At 48.1% G+C, this 18,652-nt stretch overlaps 8 protein-coding genes across 8 annotated transcripts; 3 read left to right on the forward strand and 5 right to left on the reverse strand.

The window, feature by feature from the left end:
* Positions 1-40: 40 nt before the first annotated feature.
* Positions 41-1,518, forward strand: BDCG_06098 (uncharacterized protein; the record flags this gene model as incomplete). The annotated part of the gene is made up of 3 exons (XM_045421821.1): positions 41-215; positions 274-1,127; positions 1,198-1,518. The coding sequence occupies 3 exons, from the start codon at positions 41-43 to the stop codon at positions 1,516-1,518; spliced, it is 1,350 nt and encodes a 449-aa protein (XP_045277606.1).
* Positions 1,519-1,776: 258 nt separating this feature from the next.
* BDCG_17244 (uncharacterized protein) lies at positions 1,777-2,145 on the reverse strand (the record flags this gene model as incomplete). Its single annotated transcript, XM_045426388.1, has 1 exon — positions 1,777-2,145. The coding sequence occupies one exon, from the start codon at positions 2,143-2,145 to the stop codon at positions 1,777-1,779; it is 369 nt and encodes a 122-aa protein (XP_045281538.1).
* A 104-nt stretch (positions 2,146-2,249) lies between these two features.
* BDCG_06099 (uncharacterized protein) lies at positions 2,250-3,124 on the reverse strand. The gene is made up of 2 exons (XM_045421822.1): positions 2,816-3,124; positions 2,250-2,558 (listed from the first exon to the last, which is right to left on the reverse strand). The coding sequence occupies exons 1-2, from the start codon at positions 2,990-2,992 to the stop codon at positions 2,262-2,264; spliced, it is 474 nt and encodes a 157-aa protein (XP_045277607.1). The 5' UTR covers positions 2,993-3,124; the 3' UTR covers positions 2,250-2,261.
* A 783-nt stretch (positions 3,125-3,907) lies between these two features.
* On the forward strand, positions 3,908-5,161 carry BDCG_06100 (uncharacterized protein; the record flags this gene model as incomplete). Its single annotated transcript, XM_045421823.1, has 1 exon — positions 3,908-5,161. One exon carries the CDS (start codon positions 3,908-3,910, stop codon positions 5,159-5,161), a length of 1,254 nt encoding a protein of 417 aa, XP_045277608.1.
* Positions 5,162-5,544: 383 nt separating this feature from the next.
* On the reverse strand, positions 5,545-6,899 carry BDCG_06101 (uncharacterized protein; the record flags this gene model as incomplete). The annotated part of the gene is made up of 1 exon (XM_045421824.1): positions 5,545-6,899. The coding sequence occupies one exon, from the start codon at positions 6,897-6,899 to the stop codon at positions 5,565-5,567; it is 1,335 nt and encodes a 444-aa protein (XP_045277609.1). The 3' UTR covers positions 5,545-5,564.
* A 295-nt stretch (positions 6,900-7,194) lies between these two features.
* Positions 7,195-12,513, reverse strand: BDCG_06102 (TBC domain-containing protein). Its single transcript, XM_045421825.1, has one exon. The coding sequence runs from the start codon at positions 11,712-11,714 to the stop codon at positions 8,331-8,333; it is 3,384 nt and encodes a 1,127-aa protein (XP_045277610.1). The 5' UTR covers positions 11,715-12,513; the 3' UTR covers positions 7,195-8,330.
* A 71-nt stretch (positions 12,514-12,584) lies between these two features.
* BDCG_06103 (3-oxoacyl-[acyl-carrier protein] reductase) lies at positions 12,585-15,373 on the forward strand. Its single transcript, XM_045421826.1, has 4 exons — positions 12,585-13,824; positions 13,940-13,971; positions 14,063-14,393; positions 14,553-15,373. The coding sequence occupies exons 1-4, from the start codon at positions 13,700-13,702 to the stop codon at positions 15,007-15,009; spliced, it is 945 nt and encodes a 314-aa protein (XP_045277611.1). The 5' UTR covers positions 12,585-13,699; the 3' UTR covers positions 15,010-15,373.
* On the reverse strand, positions 15,082-17,084 carry BDCG_06104 (HIT finger domain-containing protein). The gene is made up of 3 exons (XM_045421827.1): positions 16,998-17,084; positions 16,486-16,929; positions 15,082-16,384 (listed from the first exon to the last, which is right to left on the reverse strand). The coding sequence occupies exons 1-3, from the start codon at positions 17,042-17,044 to the stop codon at positions 15,532-15,534; spliced, it is 1,344 nt and encodes a 447-aa protein (XP_045277612.1). The 5' UTR covers positions 17,045-17,084; the 3' UTR covers positions 15,082-15,531.
* Between the last annotated feature and the right edge of the window lie 1,568 nt (positions 17,085-18,652).

The following is an 18,652-nucleotide window of genomic DNA, read 5'->3' on the forward strand; positions in this document are numbered from 1 at the left end:
TTCGTTCTGGAAGGCGATTTTTGCAGCCACTCTCACAATCATGGATATCGATCCTAACTTAACACGCCCAGATCTATTAGTCCTCAAAGAGCTATTTGCCGATGTTTCCGAGCTCAGGAGCCAGGCTGTTGAAGCACCAGCAAGCCAATCAAGCTCTACCAGTGGGACGGAAAATTCAGGAATCCACCAAGCTGAAATTAGGCAAAGGTCCAACAGTAAGGCCCTTTGGCTGAACTGTATCTCAGTATATTGCTAATAAATTTTTTAAAAAAGAAAATGGGTACGCTGAATCCAACGGCCTCCAAGCCAACAACGCCACGGTCGAAACTTTGGCTTCTCTCAACAATCCTCAGCACAAAGATTTCGAACCAACCATCTTTCTGACGTGGGATTTCAATGATATCAAGCTTCCCCGCCTTCTAAATGACTATTTATTAGAGCCGTATGTCAATTTTGGCCGCAGTGTAGTCCGTGTCGAGACAGATGTGGTAATGCTCACGCATCTCCTACTCTACTTTGCTACATCCGTCCCAAGTGCACTTTTCCTGTTCTACCGCTTCAACTGGATCCATGGAGTCCTGCACTGGATCATGCAATCCTACTACGTGGGAACATATACTCTCATGATGCATCAACATATTCACATGGGAGGCATTCTTGCTCGAAAATACTCATGGTTTGACAAGTTGTTCCCCTACATTACAAACCCGCTGATGGGCCACACTTGGAATTCTTATTATTACCATCACGTCAAGCACCATCACGTCGAGGGCAACGGGCCTAACGACCTCTCTTCCACCATTCGATACCAGCGGGACGACTTGGGTGATTTCCTCTGCTACGTTGGTCGATTTATGTTCTTCATCTGGCTGGAGCTACCTCTGTACTTCCTCCGCACATCAAAGACACAATTAGCCATAAAGGCTGCATTCTGGGAAATTTCAAATTACCTTGCTATTTTGCTCCTCCTCACAGTTAATTGGAAAGCTACGTTGTTCGTATTTGCGCTGCCACTCTTACAATTACGAGTGGGATTGATGATTGGCAACTGGGGCCAGCATGCCTTTGTTGATGAAGTCGATCCAGATTCCGACTTTCGCTCAAGTATCACACTGATAGATGTTGCTGTAAGAAATCCTTACCTACTCTACTGCTGCTTCGACTCAAAATCCATGCTAAAGTTTAAAATGTGCGCAGAGCAACCGTTTCTGTTACAATGACGGCTATCACACATCTCACCACCTCAACCCTCTGAGGCACTGGCGGGAACATCCCGTCGCTTTTCTCAAGCAGAAAAAGCGCTACTCTGAGGAACATGCGCTGGTATTCCACAACATTGATTATATCATGTTAACCGTCAAGTTGATGCAGAAGGACTATGGGCACTTGGCAAAATGCCTTGTTCCCATTGGTGAGCAAGTCCATATGAGCTTGGACGAAATTGCCTCGATGCTTCGAAGAAAAACGCGTCGATTCACTGAAGAGGATATTAAAAACAAGTTCAAGGTGAATAAATAGCGAATGTGTGGCATACATTTAAGCGTGTGCATGTATATGTGCTGGTTGGGCATTTTCCTGGTTGTATAGTTGTGTTTTCTGTGTGCACCGAGCCCCCTTGTCATATATTCCCCTACCCATCCATGTTGCCTTCACCAAAACTAGATCTCCTTGAGCACTTGGCATTGTTGCAAATCTCTCACTATTCTCGTTGTCTCTTTGATCCCAATTTGGTTATGGGGTGTGAATCTTTTATATCTATTATTTAATACATCTTTTTCACATAACTAAGCTTTCACATACTGCCTGCAGAGTACGGAGTATGGCATATCCTGGTTTTGTACACATACCGCAGATCCATATACTCCGAAATAAACTAGCATATGGCAACAACAGTGTCCGATTAATTGTCGAACCAATCCTCGAATAATTGAAGTTCCAGTTCGATAAACTTGATAGAATCGACGATCGCAGGCCGAGGAGCGATGAAGGGGAAGAAACACTCTCCGGAGTTTCGAATTTGATGATGGCATTTTGCCACAAGCATGCGCCTATATCTCGCGTGAACTGGTGGCTAACGTGGAATAGGAATAGGGGACGGAGAAAGTCGAACTCCACGTTTTGGTCTTCGCGATTTGAGAGTGTCATAAGAGGATATCCGTGGAAATCGTTTTGAGTGCCCCCTTTGGGTGTACATCTGCGTCGTAAATATCAGGGCCTTTGTAAACCTACAGGCTATAAACAGGGTGGCATGCCCAAATCGATCAGCGCGGCTGAAGAAGGGGCGTCTTCCATTTCCACTGTAGTATCGTCCTGCTCCTCTTCTTCTCTCTCGCCGTTGCGAACATCATCATCATAATATCATCATCATCATCATGATCCTCCCCATCACTCGTACTAACCTCACTCATTTCATCAATTGGCAGACTTGTATCAAATTGTGACGTCATACAAAGCTGCTTTCCACGCTGCATTTGGGCATCATCAGCAACCCCTTCCCGAATTGCTTTATACAGTTCAAAAATATCTTCCATCCCTTCGGGGACGTCTCCGTTTGGTTCCTGCGTTGAGTGTGTAAAATCGGGTCTGGATAGCGAGAGGAGCAATTATAAGACGCATCCAACACCCTAAACCGGACAACGTTTGCCCCGTCATTTCGGCCAAATCTTCATAGCAGCTGCACAATAGAGGCTGGATGAGGAGACCAAAGATCCTATAGCGGAGCTCTAGTGGTAGTCTCATCAAAGGGGACGCTGATTGCCTGGCGAATGTGAACAACTTTGCCAAAACCAACGTCGCGGAGAAATAGGGAACCTACGTTGTTTTGGCCATCACTCGTCTTCTGCTTGGATATTCTTCGACTTTTATGCTTCCCGACGCCATCACTTTCCATTTCCAGGGGCGAGAATAAAAGATGCCCATAGCCTTGAGTATAGTCAACAGATTGGTCACGACCAAACAGCGCCTCAATATCACCCCTCTCCATATGTCCCATTTTGCAATGTCTCCAGGTGCTCCAGGTGTCCGCCTGCCAGCTATTCTTGTGAATAAATAGCCTTGCTGCTCGCTACATGGGGGGGAAATTTGGGCAACAGGTGTTTTCATACTCCAGTTCGCTGCTCCTAAGCCCGTAGCCACAACAGTGAAAAAATTGGACATGGACACAAGATTGAAGGTTTTTCAGCGCCACCTTTTGTCCTCGTGCGCTGGCACCTTAAAGGCGAACAGGACAGGCAGCAATGTGCTGTTATTTTCATCCTCATATGAAGCATAATCATTGAGGTAGCCGAGCCTCACTTCGCCTGCCAGATATCAACATGGTCTTCTCTCGACACATCACAAGCTCAACGGTTCCGTTGAGATATATCGCTTTGGCCACACAATGGGAGGGTAAAGGAGCTGCGGCCTCCGGTGCTATAAAATCCACATGATTCAGATGGCTTCTTCGTTTTTCTTTTTTCTTTTTACGGGCGTTCTCCAACCCAGATGACACAAGCAATGTCTCAACCACCAGGAGACTCGACACACGAACCTCCTTTTGGTCAGCCTGAGACGAGACACGGATAAATTAACATGGGGATTGCTACCGATTCTAATCATTTTGGTTCAATGATAACTGTATCATCAAACTCTAAAGCGATGTTGCAGCCAATTGCTCCCTCCCCTCTTGTATCACCTTGTTTCGGGGAATCGCTCGGGCATCGTTCCTACGGAGTCGATATAGCCAATAGCTTCTTCTACTGAATATTTCCAAATTTCTCACTGGTTTTGGCTGACTGGCCGACTTTCGTCCTGGAGACTGTCGCCGTTCGACTTCTCCTTCTATTTTCTTTTACTACTTCGTTCTTCTTTTCTCTCTACGTTGTCTTAGTTCTACTTGTTTTTGAGGAATATAATCCCCATTCAATCAATGTGGAATACGAGCGTTGCCAGAACACCCTCTATGCGGTCCCTATCCGCCCGGTCGATGCCCGCAGGTTCTCCAGGCTCGAGAGGTTACGATTCTGATCGGAGCAGCGATACCATCGGAAATGAAGAAGCACAAGCCGGACTATGGCAACGGCAGGGCAGTTTGTCGCCGAAGCTTGACAGTTCTAGCATCCAGCTAGCAGAAATACCAGAACCGCGGAGTCTTATTGTGCAAAACGCGCAGTACCACCCACAACCTCTCAAGCAGATTCTCTCTGAAGATCTGAAGCAATCAGACGACGCCGACTTTCCTAAAACAACGCCCACGCTACGAGATTATAGAACAGATGCAGGCAGTGCTTCCGGCTCCTCAGAGGGTGAAGAGGAGCCTGAACGAATTCCCGGGCCCCTCGAAAAGCAGCTTTCCTCTCTAATGTCCAAAATTATTTATATCGAGCAAGCAAATCCCACCATATCCATTGCGCAGGAAGAATATGAGGCATTGCAGGAAAGAGTCAAAGTTCTCGAAGCCGAGAAAGCTGCAACAGCTCAACGACACGAGGCTATTTTTACACTTCGAGACGAAGACGTCGCCAACCTCAGGAGAGTCCGCATCTTGCTAGCCGCAGAACGCCGTGAACATGCTGCATTTAGAAAGCTGCGGGACGATGACCTCAAAAACGTTATTGTCCTGCGCGGCAAACTGTGCGATGCAATCCGTAAGGTCGAGCGATTAGAAAGAGCCGGTGGCCATGGGCAACATACACCCCCCCGACAACCCAAGAGCAACATCTCCTTTGAACGACGAGATATATCAGATCTATTCCAAGCCGCGAAGAACGCAGCGCTGGAACAGCGGGTGCTCGAGCTCGAGAAAGCCAACGAGGCTCTCATGGGCCAGCTTGCCGCTGCAACCCAGAACAACGCCTTTCGTGCCACGACAGACAAAGCATGGCGCACTGCAGTCGACGAGGTAGAAAGCAAACTACGGCAGAGGGAGGAGGAATTGGCTGAAATGCGCCGCTCGTCCGTAGCACCAGCCGGTATGGACTGGAATAGGATGGAGGCATTACTTGATGAGCATGGAACGTTCCGCGAAAAGACAGCGCAGAGATTGCAGCAGCTTCGGTCAGAGAATGAGGCGCTGCGTCGGGAATTGCATAGGAAGGAGGACGAAAATTTAAGCCTAGAGGCGAGATTGAAAAGTCTACAACGTACATCACAGGCAGGAATGTTTCTGGGGGTGCTGAAATAGCCGACGATACTGCAATCAACATCTCTCCAATTTTGGTCTGGTCCACGCTATCTACTCCCATGTTTTACTGTGGTTCTGTTTTTGTCTGCTCTGTACACACTGTCCAACTTTCACGTCATTTCTCTGCACTCTCGGATATGGTTATCTCATTACCATTATCATATCATCCTATCATGCAGCGAACCTCACATCGTGTACTAATTTCCCTTGGATCAATAATATCACCAACTGAGCAATTTTCTTCGAATTCTTCCGCATTATATACATATATATGCAAAAGTTTTCCGAAATTTTACCCATCGAGAAACAGGGGGACAAAAAAGAGTCAAAATCAAAATCAAAAAAGAATCCAATCAAATCCAATTAAATATATATAAACCCCCCCCCCCCCCCAAAAGGTCGCTCATTTAACACATTTAGAGCATAACGCAACCTCGCAAACTGGGCATCGAAAGGATCGCTTGGCCACATTTCCGCAAGATCCACATTCAGTCTTCCTCTTCATCCTGAACATTCCGCCGGCTTGATGCACGCAGGAGAAAGGTGTCGGTAATTCTTGACCCCTTTTGGCCTCCAGTTCCCTTTGTGAAGCCTCAGCACGCATCTTGGCCCAAGCAGTTTGCCTTCTGGCGGTAGCATTTGCGGTGTTATCATTGAGGTTGACCAGTCGTACCGGCGTGATCGAATCCTGCTCTGTTACACCTATTCCAACTACTTCTTTAACCTCACCTTTACCCTTAGTATCTCCCTCCGCCACTTCCAGCTGCTGATTTCGCCTCTTCTTCTTGTCCTTCTTCGTTCTTCTGTGAGGCCGTTTGGATTTCGATCCCACCACAGGCCCCGGGGCCATGGAAGTACTCGTGTCATTCTTATCTAGTCCATTACCCACTTCAGCATCAAGTATGCCCCTTTTCTCCACCACCCCCCTCTCCTTCAACGGGGAATCTCCTCGAAACCGCCTCCCCTCCAAACTCGCCTCATGCAAGCTAACCTTCGCCCCCTTCCCCCCCAACAACATCATCCGCACGTACGGGTCTCGACACCTCTTCGCCAACAACCTAGGCGACTTCCCAGCCTTGGTCACAGCGTCCGGATCAGCACCATAGTCCAACAACAACCGTACGCGAGCCGCCGCCACCCTCTTCCTATTGTCTGACACAGAGTCAGCACGAAGAAGAAGCGGCCGCACAGCACAATACAACGGCGTCCACCCTTTCGAATTCCGCACGTCGACCTCAACACCCTGCTCCAGCAGCAGTCTCAAGAGCCCAGCGGGCCCGCTGCAGCAGGCGACATGGAGCAGGCAGCCTCCGTGGTGGGCTGGAAATGGCGTATGGGGATCTGCGCCGTGCTGGATGAGGAAGCGAACCATGCTCTCGTGGCCGTAGCAAGTTGCGATTTGGAGAGGCGTGAAGTAGAGGGTTGGTGGACATGAGTCTTGGCGCCGGGAGGGCGATTGGATGGGGAAGGGGTCTGGGAATGGGGAGGGCGAGGGATCCCCCGCGTGTATGTCTACGCCATGGGATAGTGCTTTGCGGGCGGTGGATTTGCGGCCCTTGTATGCAGCCCAGAAGAGGGCTTGGGGGTCCTCTGATTTGGCGTCGTGGCGGTAGAGGTAATTGTTTAGGATGGAGTGGAGGTCGCGACAGGTTTGGGAAAAGTTGTTAAGGTCTCGCTTGTTTGGGATTTGGTCTGCAATGTTTATGATCAACTCTGGGGGAAGATTGAGGAAGGTCATGAGGGCGCGAATATGGAGTTTGATATTTCTTAACAGGGTAAATATGCGTTTGCGATGCTCAAGGCAAAACGATAGGGAACTGAAACTTAACCAGAAAATTGGTTAAAACACTAAGTATGAGATAAAAAGAAGAATATGAGGTATTTTTAATCGTGGGAGCCGGAACACATGAGATTGAATGAGCGTGAAGCTGCGCAGGAGGTCACTTAGAAGCCGCATGATGATAGGAGTGGCGTAGTGATATGGGTGATTCACTGCGCACATAAAATATATATTACCTCCAGCAGCTTTCATAGGGACTGTGAAAGGGTTAGAATAGGATAGAAGGAAAGCAAACAAGATGTTGCTGGCAAAAGAGGCATGTAATAAGGATAGAACAGTACGTGCGTGATGTTCTCGTTTCAATCTCATCTCCAACTTCTTCAAGACACGGGCTAATATATCAGATAAACTCAGCTTCTGAGGGCGTACGGTACACAAAAACTTGATCATTCCCTTAGATTTTCTTGACAAACTTGTACATACATAATGGTTCAGGCTTCAGCTGGAAAAACAACTCAGTTTCTTCCAAGCAGTTGCATTGGTAGAGCTTAGGTGGACATCAAACTTCGATTTCTTGCAGTTTGTAACGCAACTAAATCAATTAATTATCTAGGTAATACTTTGGTTTAGCTACTGCGGGTAACTGAGATATCATCTTTTCCTTCTCAGGTTACATACTCCAAAAAAGAGGGGGGGGGGGGGGGGAATGAAGTTCCACCGTGTTCAGTTACTCCCTTTCTCAACTACCCCTGAAGCAGAATCTCTTCATTTAAAGTCGCCTAGACAATAGTGAATCCTATCAAGGTGGAAAGAGTGCAGGAAAGGAGGGGGGGTGGATATGACGATCTAGAAAAACCTAATATCGCCAATCCAATTCATGATAATTTATATCAGACGGAAAGAAATAGCAATAATAGTAAAATAATAAAATGAACATGAAAATAAAGTGGAATGACAGAATGATAAAATTGAGAGATAAGGAGAGGAAACGAGATCTAGGGCAGAAAATTCAATATTTAGAAAACTAGGAAAATGTTATGATAAAGGAGTGGGTATCTCAACGCTATGATAGATAGAAAGAAACAAAGAAAAGTGAAAGAGAGAGGGACGAGATAACAGAGAGAAAAAGGGAAAGGAGCATTGTATCCATGTGTTCTAGTATTGAGGAGCAAGTGATAAAGAGGAGACGTTGAAGAAAATGTCGCGCAAATCGCATGCCATAGGCTATGCGATGCTATTCTCCGCCTCCCATATATCTGGCGTGAAATAATAAGCTCTTCTGTCTTCCATACGGTGGTCTCGTCGTACCCACGAAAAGAAATATTAAAAACAAAATAAGCAAATGGAAAGGGAAAAAAAAGGAAAAAAAGGTTATGTAGAAGTTCTGTGCTACTTCTGGGAATCAGCGGCTCCAATCGAAACGTCGGTTTTTACGCTCCCGGCATATCCACCACCACTCATATCCGCCTTCATATCTCTCAAGGCAACAAGACGCCTCGCACACACGTCTTCATGCTTAATCACATTTCTCAACGCTTCACTAGCTTGGATGAGTCCGTCGATGCTAATTGCGTGGTTAGTCATCTGATGATTGATGTACGTATACACAGCCGCGGGCGTTGGGCACGTTGTAAGAAGCTGCTGTTCATTAAGTTTGAGTAGTGCCACAGCAACCTGGAAGAAGAAAGTGCTCCCACCACCGCCACTGGTGGCTAATGGGTCACCATCCGAATTTGGCGCAGATCCTGTTAGAGAGTTGATAGTATGGGAAATTAAGCCGGTCGAAACGGTGCCTCCCTCGGCATTGTCTCTCTGCGATTGAGCGTTGGACTGGGCCTGGGGAGTCAAGGCTGCAGTAGTAGCCGATGCGGTAGGGGTATTGAGACAGAAAACGACATCCCAAACCCGGAATAAAGCTTCCGCCGAGAGGCAGTCAGTGAAAGCAGACAAAAACCATTGGAAGGTCAGAGCTTCAAGTTCGATGCCTAGCTCGTCAAGGTGTGCCGATAATTTAGGCAAGATCTCAGCTACGTATTGTCGGAGAATTTGCTGATCAGCGCGCGACGCGAGTAGACCATGATCGTAGTAGTGGGCGGGAAGGATATTTTCGATGAGTGATGCAAGAATCCAAAAAGCATCCTCAGCGGTAGGCATAATCAAAAGTAGCGATCCGGTAATTAAATTCATACCCTGACAATAGCCAACGTCGGGGTTGCGGCGAGAATAAGCCAAAAGGACTTCGTTCAGTTTCTCGACACCAGGACCCTTGCGAAAGAAGACGTTATCAGTCAGTGTTCGATGAATATCCATTTCTATCTGGGAAACGACGGATGGATCTGTGTCTAAGCTCGTGCTGCCCTTCACAAGGTCATCATAATACCCGGGTACTCGCATTGCAGAGGCGCCACTGCATTCGGACCAAATTTTCGCTCGGTACGCGACAGGAATGCCTCCAATAACAAGACCTCTAAACTCGCGCCATTTGGCACGCCCGACTTTACCCTTGGTACCAAGGCCTGTAATTCCTACAACCTCTCCGACTGCAAGCGACACTTCAGGCATAGCAAGGGATACGCTGGGTCGATCAGAGGCTTCGCCCTCTTTTCGGCGCTCTGCACGAACTTTCCGCAAAAATTCATTCCACTTTACCGTACGGTCCCGTTGCAAGGAATCGTGAAGCTCAGTTAGCCGTTCCAAAAGGAGCTTAACGGGTTCCTGTTCCGACGCTGGAACGAGAGAGTCAAATGCCTCCGTTCCGGACCCTGCAAACTCTGCATTGCTTGACACGACCTGCGACGTAAGTGCGGCTGCGTGTGGTGTGGAATTGACAACAGATATTGATCCTCCTTTTTGAACAGCAACAGATGGTGAGCGTGGCTTCTGTTCGGCAGCATTGGATACTGCGACAATAGCACCTGCTTCTGGAGTGTCGGAGAGAAGCTCAGTTGGCTTAGTAGCAATTTTCAAATAATCTTGCCATCTTCGTGTGGAAATGTTTCCGTTTTCAGTATCAATTGGTGTTGCATCCGAGGGAGACCCTGCGTCGCCCGCGTTAAGACCTGTGTTCAGATCTGGATCGCTCCGGATCCTACTGATTGTTTCCGTGGTACTTATTCTGGATGGATCACTATCTGCTCCCCTCTGCCGCTTCTTCCTCCTTTGGTCATGGATGAAACCAAATCGGTCTGTGAGTAGCTCCCCCGGTTGGTAATTTCTATATATGTGTGTGAGTGTTGGTGGGCGAGATTCCATAGGTAATATAGGATCCATCTCCACAGGACCCAGGGTAGTCGGATTCTCATCCGTTGGCCTAGACTCAGGTGTTCCGACTTGTCTAGAGCTAGAAAAGCCATCCCGGCGAGCTCCAGAGAGGCTGGTTCTAGAGCCTCGAACACTAGATGTGGTGGAGGGCTTTGTAGATCCTGTCTGCCCACTGACCGTGCCATTTAGACGCTTCAGGGCAGGAACTGCAGATGCACTAGGTTTTGTCGACTCGTTAGCCGATGTTTGTCTGACCCTCGAGTTCGGCGTAGTGGAAGAATGACGGCTTTTGACACTTGGGGAGTTAGTATCTTCCTTCCCAGCCTGGGGATTCCCAGCAAACAATTTGACGGTCCATGATGCGAAGGATCTCGAAGAACGACGAGAATTGACACTCGCAGCATCTCCGTTTTTTATTTTTGTCGAGCCCTTGCCGTCCGCGCCGAATGTAGGTGGAATCGCCTCCAGGGGTTGAAATAGATGCTCGTCTAAGGGCTTCCGACGATTTCCAGATGGGTCCGACATTTGCAGGAAATCATCACCACTATCCTGCTCATTCAAGTCACTCATCATGCTACTCGCCTTGCTCGTCTTCCGACTAACCGTAGCACTTCCCCAGATATACCCCTGCCAGGCGCGACCTAAAGTAGTAGAAGATCTTTTTTTAGTTGTGGACCCTGCACTAGAGCTTCTGGATCGAGGATTGCTGTATTTTCGAGTAGGACGGATTGTGTCGCGCAAATCCCCGTCCCCTTTGTCGTACTCTTCGGGTAACGAGTTCATCACCTGAGCTCCTACATCATCACTCATAGCCTGGCTCATCATATCATCGATTGTGGGAGACACCTTTCTCACTCCACTTAACGGGCCGAGATTCTCTGTACTGTCATCTATCGATTTAACAACGGGGTTTTCCAGAATGTAGAGTCTGTGTTCGATTGCCTGGTTCGATATTTGCGCTTCTCGAAGCATTTTCTTCAATTCCTTCTCTCTCTCGTCTGCGCGTAGCCGGATTGATGAAATTTCAGCATCGCGAAGTGCCAGATCCCTGGCGAACTGCCGGACCAATTTTACCGCTCCAGTCCTTGCAATTATGCGCTCGATATGGTCGTCATTGGCAAGATGGAGTGAGCCCGGAACATCCCGAGATGCGACTGAGTCACTAAACAGGGCAGTACGGCCAGATATCTGCGGTAACGATGTTGTTAAGCCTTCAAGTGTTGCTTTACGACCTCTCTCGCCGTTTTGGCGAGTGTTATCCTCTTCCAATAACGCCTGACTCAAAGCATGATTTAAAGCAGGCTCACCCCGGAAACCCTCTGGTGAGATGTCAGGAGAGAGGGAAGGAAACGACGTCAGGTCGGTGGGAGTATTGGTGGAGGAGGAGGTAGAGAGTCGCTTGACGGCTTTTGCTCGGGTTTGCTTGTTTCTATGGCTTCGTCTAGAAGACACGGATGTCTGGGAAGAGGAGCGTCGTTTGGAATTGGCATGGGGATCAAGAGCGTCAGCCATGGCTAAGGTGCTGTCAGAGCAACTGGCGACAGAAGACTGGCGTACGTCTTCATCAAGATCAACTCCGTCGGCTTAGTGTTGACAATGTATGGTATGGTCCGAATCGTTGGGATAAGTGCACCTGCTGTTTTGGCGTCTCCAATTATGTCTTCTAACTACATTGACCATTTCTCTTCCCGTATTCCCACTTTAATACAAAACCCGGCTCGTAGTTTACGGGCAGCGAAGGACAACGCACAGGCGGCCAGGCCAGCCACTTGGAGTCAACGTGAATCTTTCCAGCAGCGGGACACGCCAAACGAGAGGGGGGGGGGGGACAAATGGAGAAGAAGGGGAGAAGGAGGAGAAGGGGAAGAAAGGGAGGAAAGGGAGGAAGGAAGAAAGAAAGGAAGAAAGGGTAGGGAAGAGATAAATGTCTTATTATAGAGTGAATCAGACAGGAATGTTGACAAGAAACCTGGGATTGGCGTCTAGCAGACAGGGTGAATCACGAACAACAAATCTCAGCCAGATGTTGGTGATGATGAAATAATCTAAGAAGAAGCAAGTAGTGTAGTGTAGTTGTAGTGTAGTGTAAGTGTAGTGTAAGTGTAGGTGTTAGTGTACGGAGTAGTCTAAGTCGGCGATGATGCAAGTCCGGTGACTTGCTTGTTGCCAAAAAAAGGTTCAGCCGCCTTCCTTGTTTGGTCTAGACTCTGGATTATCTATTTCCCGTGTCCAAATAGTTACGGCATTATTTTCATTATTTTCACCCTTGATGGATGGATGCGTTGGCAGGTCATGTGATGTTACGCATTAGACTCCGCTACCAGAAGAATTCTTGGGGGAAAAACTCTGACCTTTTTTGGTGCTGCATCATCAAGCCTCTTTGTCAAATACACATCAGACAATCGCATACAAATCTAGGTCCTTCACATGGCCATCCATGACATTTGTTGACACAGGAAGCTTCACGCATCATATCGCCACCCCAGCCGCGAAACCCTAGTGGCCAGTTTCCAGGCTCCAACCCAACCTGTCCGCAGATTGAAGGTGCCCGAAGGACCATGATAGGCAAAGTGGCTCTGGCTTGAAACAACTCCCCTTGTTGCTACGAAAACCGTGGCCTCCCTCATCCAATTTGCTCAGAAGTGGCGGGGTGCTGAGTGCTGCCCCTTACTTGACACACTCGTCCAACGAACCAGGAAGTGGTGTATAATCTGTCTGTCCAGAGCGCGTTGACTGCATGCTATTGCTATACCTATCTATCCCAATATTGTAAGAGAAGCACAGGAAAACTCACTGGGGCGTTGGGCGCATTGTTTGGGACTTCAAATCCCTGCACTTGAATGCAGTAATGAGAGTGGTAACACCAGGGTATCACGGCTGGACCGAGCGATCCCATTCTTCTGGATCTGTGTATAGACCATTACGTAGCCAGCTGATTCCAACAGCTTGTCGTGCATTTGTGATAACTGGATAAACCTCGTCTGACTTCAATCATATCCAATTAGAGAATTAGAGGGAGCATTGGGCATCGGATGAGACAAAGTCTGGTTAACAACTGGCAGACCGTCGACAAATCAAGAAGAGGATAAACTAATCGAGTTCAACATCCATCCCATCCCATAATAAAAATAAATTAAATAATAATAAACTCTCTCGTATTTATTGCCGGAGACTTTAGAGTTAAAAGCGGCGAGGGAACACTGCCCGAAACAGGCACCAAATTTCTCGTTCTGCCCGGCTAAATTAAAACTCCCGTGGCTTTGGACCTCGGGACTTTGGTGGCTGCAACAACCTGCACAAGCCGCGAATGTGGGGAAGAACATGTCTGCGAATGCTTCAAAAACGAGCGCGTTGGCGGAGGAATAATAATAATGGACCAGAGCTGGTATCTTGATCCTTCATAATACCCATACTGACCTACAGTTGACAATACGTTCCCTGCATTGCCTTCCCTGGCCATATTTACTCCGTACTCCCTCCATCCTCCGTCATCCACGATGTCTTCCGCCGCTAAACGCCGCCTTCAAGCCGTCAGCCAGCAACTGACTCAAGGTGTCCCAGATGTCGGCACCTTTGAGAACATCCCTCGAATTCGTGAAGTTGCTCCAGACTCCGTAGGACCGTAAGTCTCCTGTGCAACTCAATGTCCATTGGAGGCTTGGATGTTGCTGCGGCGCACGCATAGCGCGGGCATCCAACCTGGCGAAAACCCCGGCTCACCCATATGTTGAATTTAGGAGAGTCCAGGGAAAGGTTGTCATTGTAACGGGTAGGTAGCCCAGGCCCTCTCTCCACCAAAAGGTATCGAAAATGACAGAAAGGCCACAACGAAAGACTAACATCTACTTTCACGCCCGCAGGAGCAAACTCCCCCATCGGCATCGGTCGAGCCAGCTCCCATCAATTCGCCCGTAATGGCGCAAAGGCAGTCTTCCTTTGCGACTTCTCCGATTCATTCCTTGCCGTGCACAAACGGGAGCTCGAATCGCTCTACCCAGGCGTGGACATCCATACCCGGCAATTTGATGCCGGAAACGAGGAGAAAGTCAAAGCCGTTGTCGACGAGGCCCTCGAGAAATACGGCCGGTTGGACGTCATGTTCGCGAACGCAGGAATAGTTGGACAGCCCAAGATATTCACGGAAATTACAGGAGAGGAATTCATGCAGGTCATGGACACGAATGCGAAAGGGTAAGATTAAACTTAGAGAAGAGGAAGAAAGATAAGGAAAAAAAAAAAAAAAAAAAAAAAAAAAAAAAAAAAAAAAAAAACCCGTTAAACCCTCTGGGACAAATAACAAATAGAATCTACATAAACTAACACAAAACCCCCCCCTCCTCAAAACCACAGTCCCTTCCTCGCCGCCAAATACGCCGCACCAGCCATGCAAAAAACCTCCGCCTCCAAACCCTACCCATCCGGAAGCATAATCATGACCGCGTCCGTCGCCGGCCTCCGCTCCAACGCCGGCTCAACCGACTACTCCGCCAGCAAAGCCGCCGTAGTCTCACTAGCGCAGACCTGCGCCTACCAGCTAACCGGCACGGGGGTGCGCATCAACGCCATCTGCCCCGGTCTGATTGCCACGGGCATGACGAAGCAGGTATATGACATGGCAGAGGCGCGCGGCACGCAGCATAAGATTGGCCAGCTGAATCCGCTGCAGAGGGGCGCGATCCCGGATGAGGTGGCGCGGGTTGCGCTGTTTTTGGGCAGTGATGAGAGTAGCTATGTGAATGGGCAGGCATGGGCGGTTTGTGGTGGGTTGAGTGCTGGGCATCCGTACGTGCCGAATAAGATGAGCTGAAGGGGGTGAAAGAGGGACTGTTTTCCTGTTTGGGATTTTTTTTTTCTTTTTTTTTTTTTCCCGGATTAGGTTCTCAGTCTGGGGCGGTTTGGGATTTTTCTTTTGCGAGGGAATTGATAGATACATACTGTTTTGTTTCTTACGTACTGTCAAATGTGCTATAGAGTGATGCATGGATACCTAATGATGAATATCCTATTACATCCCGTACTTGCTCTAAATTTCCAACCTTGATAAGGTCTCTGTATCTACTTGACTACTGATGGAGAGATATCTTATCCGCGGGAGCATTTTTTACTATACTCCTACACACACCTTTCTCCTTCCACCATGACGAGGTAACCACGTACCCATTGATATTCACAACTCGGCACCATAATCCGGACTAAAAATGTTTATTATGGCGGTAAATCGTATGATTGTATATAGGATGCACATACACCGTATGTCACCGAATTAAATAAACTACACCTATAGATCTGGAAGGGGTGGCACTTGACACCTCCCATCCCCAAACAACCCTTACCCTCCTCCCACCTCCAAATCCTTGCACAAAACCTCCAACACCTTCTTCTCATCAACACCCTGAAAAACATCAGCCCCATCTCCTCCCTCTACCCCTTCCTCCTCCTCCTCCTCCTCCTCGACCCCTTCCAACCCATCTCCACTACTACCATCCCCATTCTCTCTCAAATACACCTCCTCCAGCATGAACCTGTCCGCTGGCAACCCACTAGCTGCCCACGGGAGGACGTAGAAAGTGGGAAATTCCAGCACGCTACGATTCCGTAGAGCGTCTGTGATTGTGGCTGATCCCGTAAGCGGGATGAGCACAGGTAGCTTTGAGCGGGATTGAGGGCGGTGGAGATAGAAGTGATGTTGCTGTTTGTGTTGTTGGGATAGGGGTTCATTGGATGGTGGATTAGTGCGTGGATTGGTAGTGCCATCACCATTGGCTACGGAGGCAGTGGTAGCATGGATTTCGTTTCCAGGCTTCGTGCGCTCCTCTGCGTTGCTGGTGGAATTCTGAGTCGGGTTGGGGGTTGATTTTGTCTCTGGGCATACTGTGCGGGATAGGGGTGTTTGGCTGCAGGATGTGGTGGCATGGGTTTCTGACGAAAGGGAGTTTATGTTTATGTTCATGTTTGTGTTTTGGGTCGCAGATGGCGAGGGCCGTGGAATGGCTTCGGAATCCAGTTTCCGTTTCTTCGCTGGTGGGGAGGTTGTGTTTTTCTCTGCACCAATCTGTTTTGAGAGGGACGTTCTAGAGAAGGCTGTAGCGACGGCTGTTGACTCGAGACACTTGCTGATGGCCTTTTGGCTCTGGCTGTCGTCGGCTAGTATCCATTCAATCGTCCAGTTTAGGCATTTATGTCTGATTCCAGTCAGTAGTTGCCACGATATCCCCCTTTGTACAAATAAAATTACGCCTCGAAAGAGGTCAACACGCACAAAGAACAAGGAATAGGAACATACTTCTTATGCCAATGGGACATATTCTGTTTCTCTCTCGACATTCCCCTCGGTGCCCTAACCACCTTTACTCCGGCAATCTCAACCCCCCTCATCAAACCCACCTCCCCTTTCTTTACAGGCTCTGTCTGCTTCTTCCCTCGCTGCCTCTTCCAGCTATCACCATCATTATCATCATTACCATCACCATCACCATCCACCCTAGCCAACGCAATCCCCCTATTCTCCGCATCCCTCTCCGCTCGCTCAACATATCTCTCAATCCCGCTAAGAAAGTTGAAATCCTTATCAAAGGCCACGGGCGTCGCAAGCTCCTTACGTTTTAGATAGGCTGCTGGGTCGCGCACCCCAGAGCACTGAGACCATAGTTTATGGCGCTTACTGCATGCGAGTGAGCAGGTTGGGGTCGAGCAGCGGGGACATTTGTATTTGGGTTCATTGATGCGGCTTCGGGCGCATGAACAATGTGTTAGCAAAGATGTTTCTGTTGATTTGCTCTAGATACACAGGCTTACCAGATAGTACATAGATCGCTAAGCGATAATTCCTTGGATTTAGACATATTGTGGAAGGTCAGTACATAGCCCCGAGCTCTAGATATGGTTTCTGATACTCCAGTTAAGGAAACATCCCAACACAACAATTTTTGTCGGAATAAATATTTCCCCGGCTTATCGATAAGGAAGCTTGGCGCGAGAGCCTCCTTTTACTATTAACTATTAGGGCTAGCGTTGGTTATGAAGGAAGCTTCTCTTCCTTCAGCTCGGCCAAGTGTAGTTACGGAGTAGTGATGACAATTTCCCCCGTTGGCGCCGGCGAGCACTTATCTAACGACAAAACGCGCGTGCAGGGTTTGTTTGGCGATGGTGCCTCTCGGTTCTCTCGCGGGGAACATGCCAATAACGATGCCATCATCCCTACCCTACCCGACCACACAGCCCGTTTAGCATCCAGATGCTTCAAAAGGCGTACTGCAATCAAGCACCTCCTATCTACTGTACATTGTATGTACATGTACATACATACGCTGCTTAGGTACGAAGGGATATAATGAAGGCGGCAAATCCCGATACAAGAGAGCGCAGAAGCGGTTATGAGCGGATGCTCTCCGTTTGCTAGCGACCTCTGCTGCTGCCGCGGATACATCCCAAACATCCAGAGTACAGTCCAAGGACACACTTATCACCCCGAACCAGGGGAATCAATCGAAAAGCTTACAAGGAACGTCACAGCCCCTCGTATCTACTCCCCAGAGGAGCATTGGAGCAGGTCGGTCCGCCGAAGATGAACCTAGAAAAAAAAAAAAAAAAAAAAAAAAAAAAGTAGAAAAACCCACCGCAAGCAAGCAGGGTGGACGAGCCGATCTCCTTCTATCTTGTTGATGGCGCTACTACGCAGTACTACTACTATGCGTAGAGCACGCAGTTATCCGTGCTGTCCTCGGCAATAATAAAGAACGAGGATATGTATGTATGTACGGAATATTAAGTGGATCAATTGAACATCATACTATTTTAAGCCGTGGCAGTCCCATCCATGCAAGAAGCAGCTGTCCATTATTATTCTTCCAGGAGAACAAAAAATACTTCACGTGCATTTTTAGAAGCTGTTTCGGCTTTAAGTTACACATCTACAAAGCAAAGGGGGGAAGATGTGAAGTTGTGCAGTTTATCTATCTATAATTAACAGTGATATGTGAATGTGATACCTCAATGCAATCACTTATACTTTTCCTCCTTTGCATAGAGATGACTTCTCAGCGGAATTTGATCTTATTTTAGACTGCAATATACGCAGTAAATGATTGCTGGTCAAGTTTTGAAGCAGTGAGATACATTATTACAATGACTGCTGCATTGCATTGCATTGCATATCATAATGCATATCATATGCAATCTCCCATAGTTGAATTATTGCACCCAGCAATTCTCTGCTCTCAATCGAGTTACTTCCGTACTCCGTACTTTGTACAGAATATTTTTCTTTCACACCCCGCCCGCCACAGACAACCACACACACACGTATCTTAAGAACCCCTCATTCAAAATTCTACACTCATCAAAGTCTCCAGGCTTCTTACCGCCATTGGAAGTTGAACCATCAACATCACATGCTTTGTTCATACGATATGTATATCCCTAGGTACCAACCAACCACCACCTCCACACAC

Source organism: Blastomyces dermatitidis (genome assembly GCF_000003525.1).
Source record: "Blastomyces dermatitidis ER-3 genomic scaffold supercont1.6, whole genome shotgun sequence".
Classification (NCBI taxonomy): Eukaryota; Fungi; Ascomycota; class Eurotiomycetes; order Onygenales; family Ajellomycetaceae; genus Blastomyces; species Blastomyces dermatitidis.

Coding starts and splice junctions, on each gene's coding strand:
- BDCG_06099 (XM_045421822.1), bottom strand. CDS start 2,992: ATGGGACATATGGAGAGGGGTGATATTGAGGCGCTGTTTGGTCGTGAC. Junction 2,559..2,815: donor CGAGTGATGGCCAAAACAAC/GTAGGTTCCCTA, acceptor CACTCAACGCAG/GAACCAAACGGAGACGTCCC.
- BDCG_06102 (XM_045421825.1), bottom strand. CDS start 11,714: ATGGCTGACGCTCTTGATCCCCATGCCAATTCCAAACGACGCTCCTCT.
- BDCG_06103 (XM_045421826.1), top strand. CDS start 13,700: ATGTCTTCCGCCGCTAAACGCCGCCTTCAAGCCGTCAGCCAGCAACTG. Junction 13,972..14,062: donor AAAGGTTGTCATTGTAACGG/GTAGGTAGCCCA, acceptor TCACGCCCGCAG/GAGCAAACTCCCCCATCGGC. Junction 14,394..14,552: donor ATGGACACGAATGCGAAAGG/GTAAGATTAAAC, acceptor TCAAAACCACAG/TCCCTTCCTCGCCGCCAAAT.
- BDCG_06104 (XM_045421827.1), bottom strand. CDS start 17,044: ATGTCTAAATCCAAGGAATTATCGCTTAGCGATCTATGTACTATCTG. Junction 16,930..16,997: donor AGCGATCTATGTACTATCTG/GTAAGCCTGTGT, acceptor ATGCGCCCGAAG/CCGCATCAATGAACCCAAAT. Junction 16,385..16,485: donor ATGTCCCATTGGCATAAGAA/GTATGTTCCTAT, acceptor GACTGGAATCAG/ACATAAATGCCTAAACTGGA.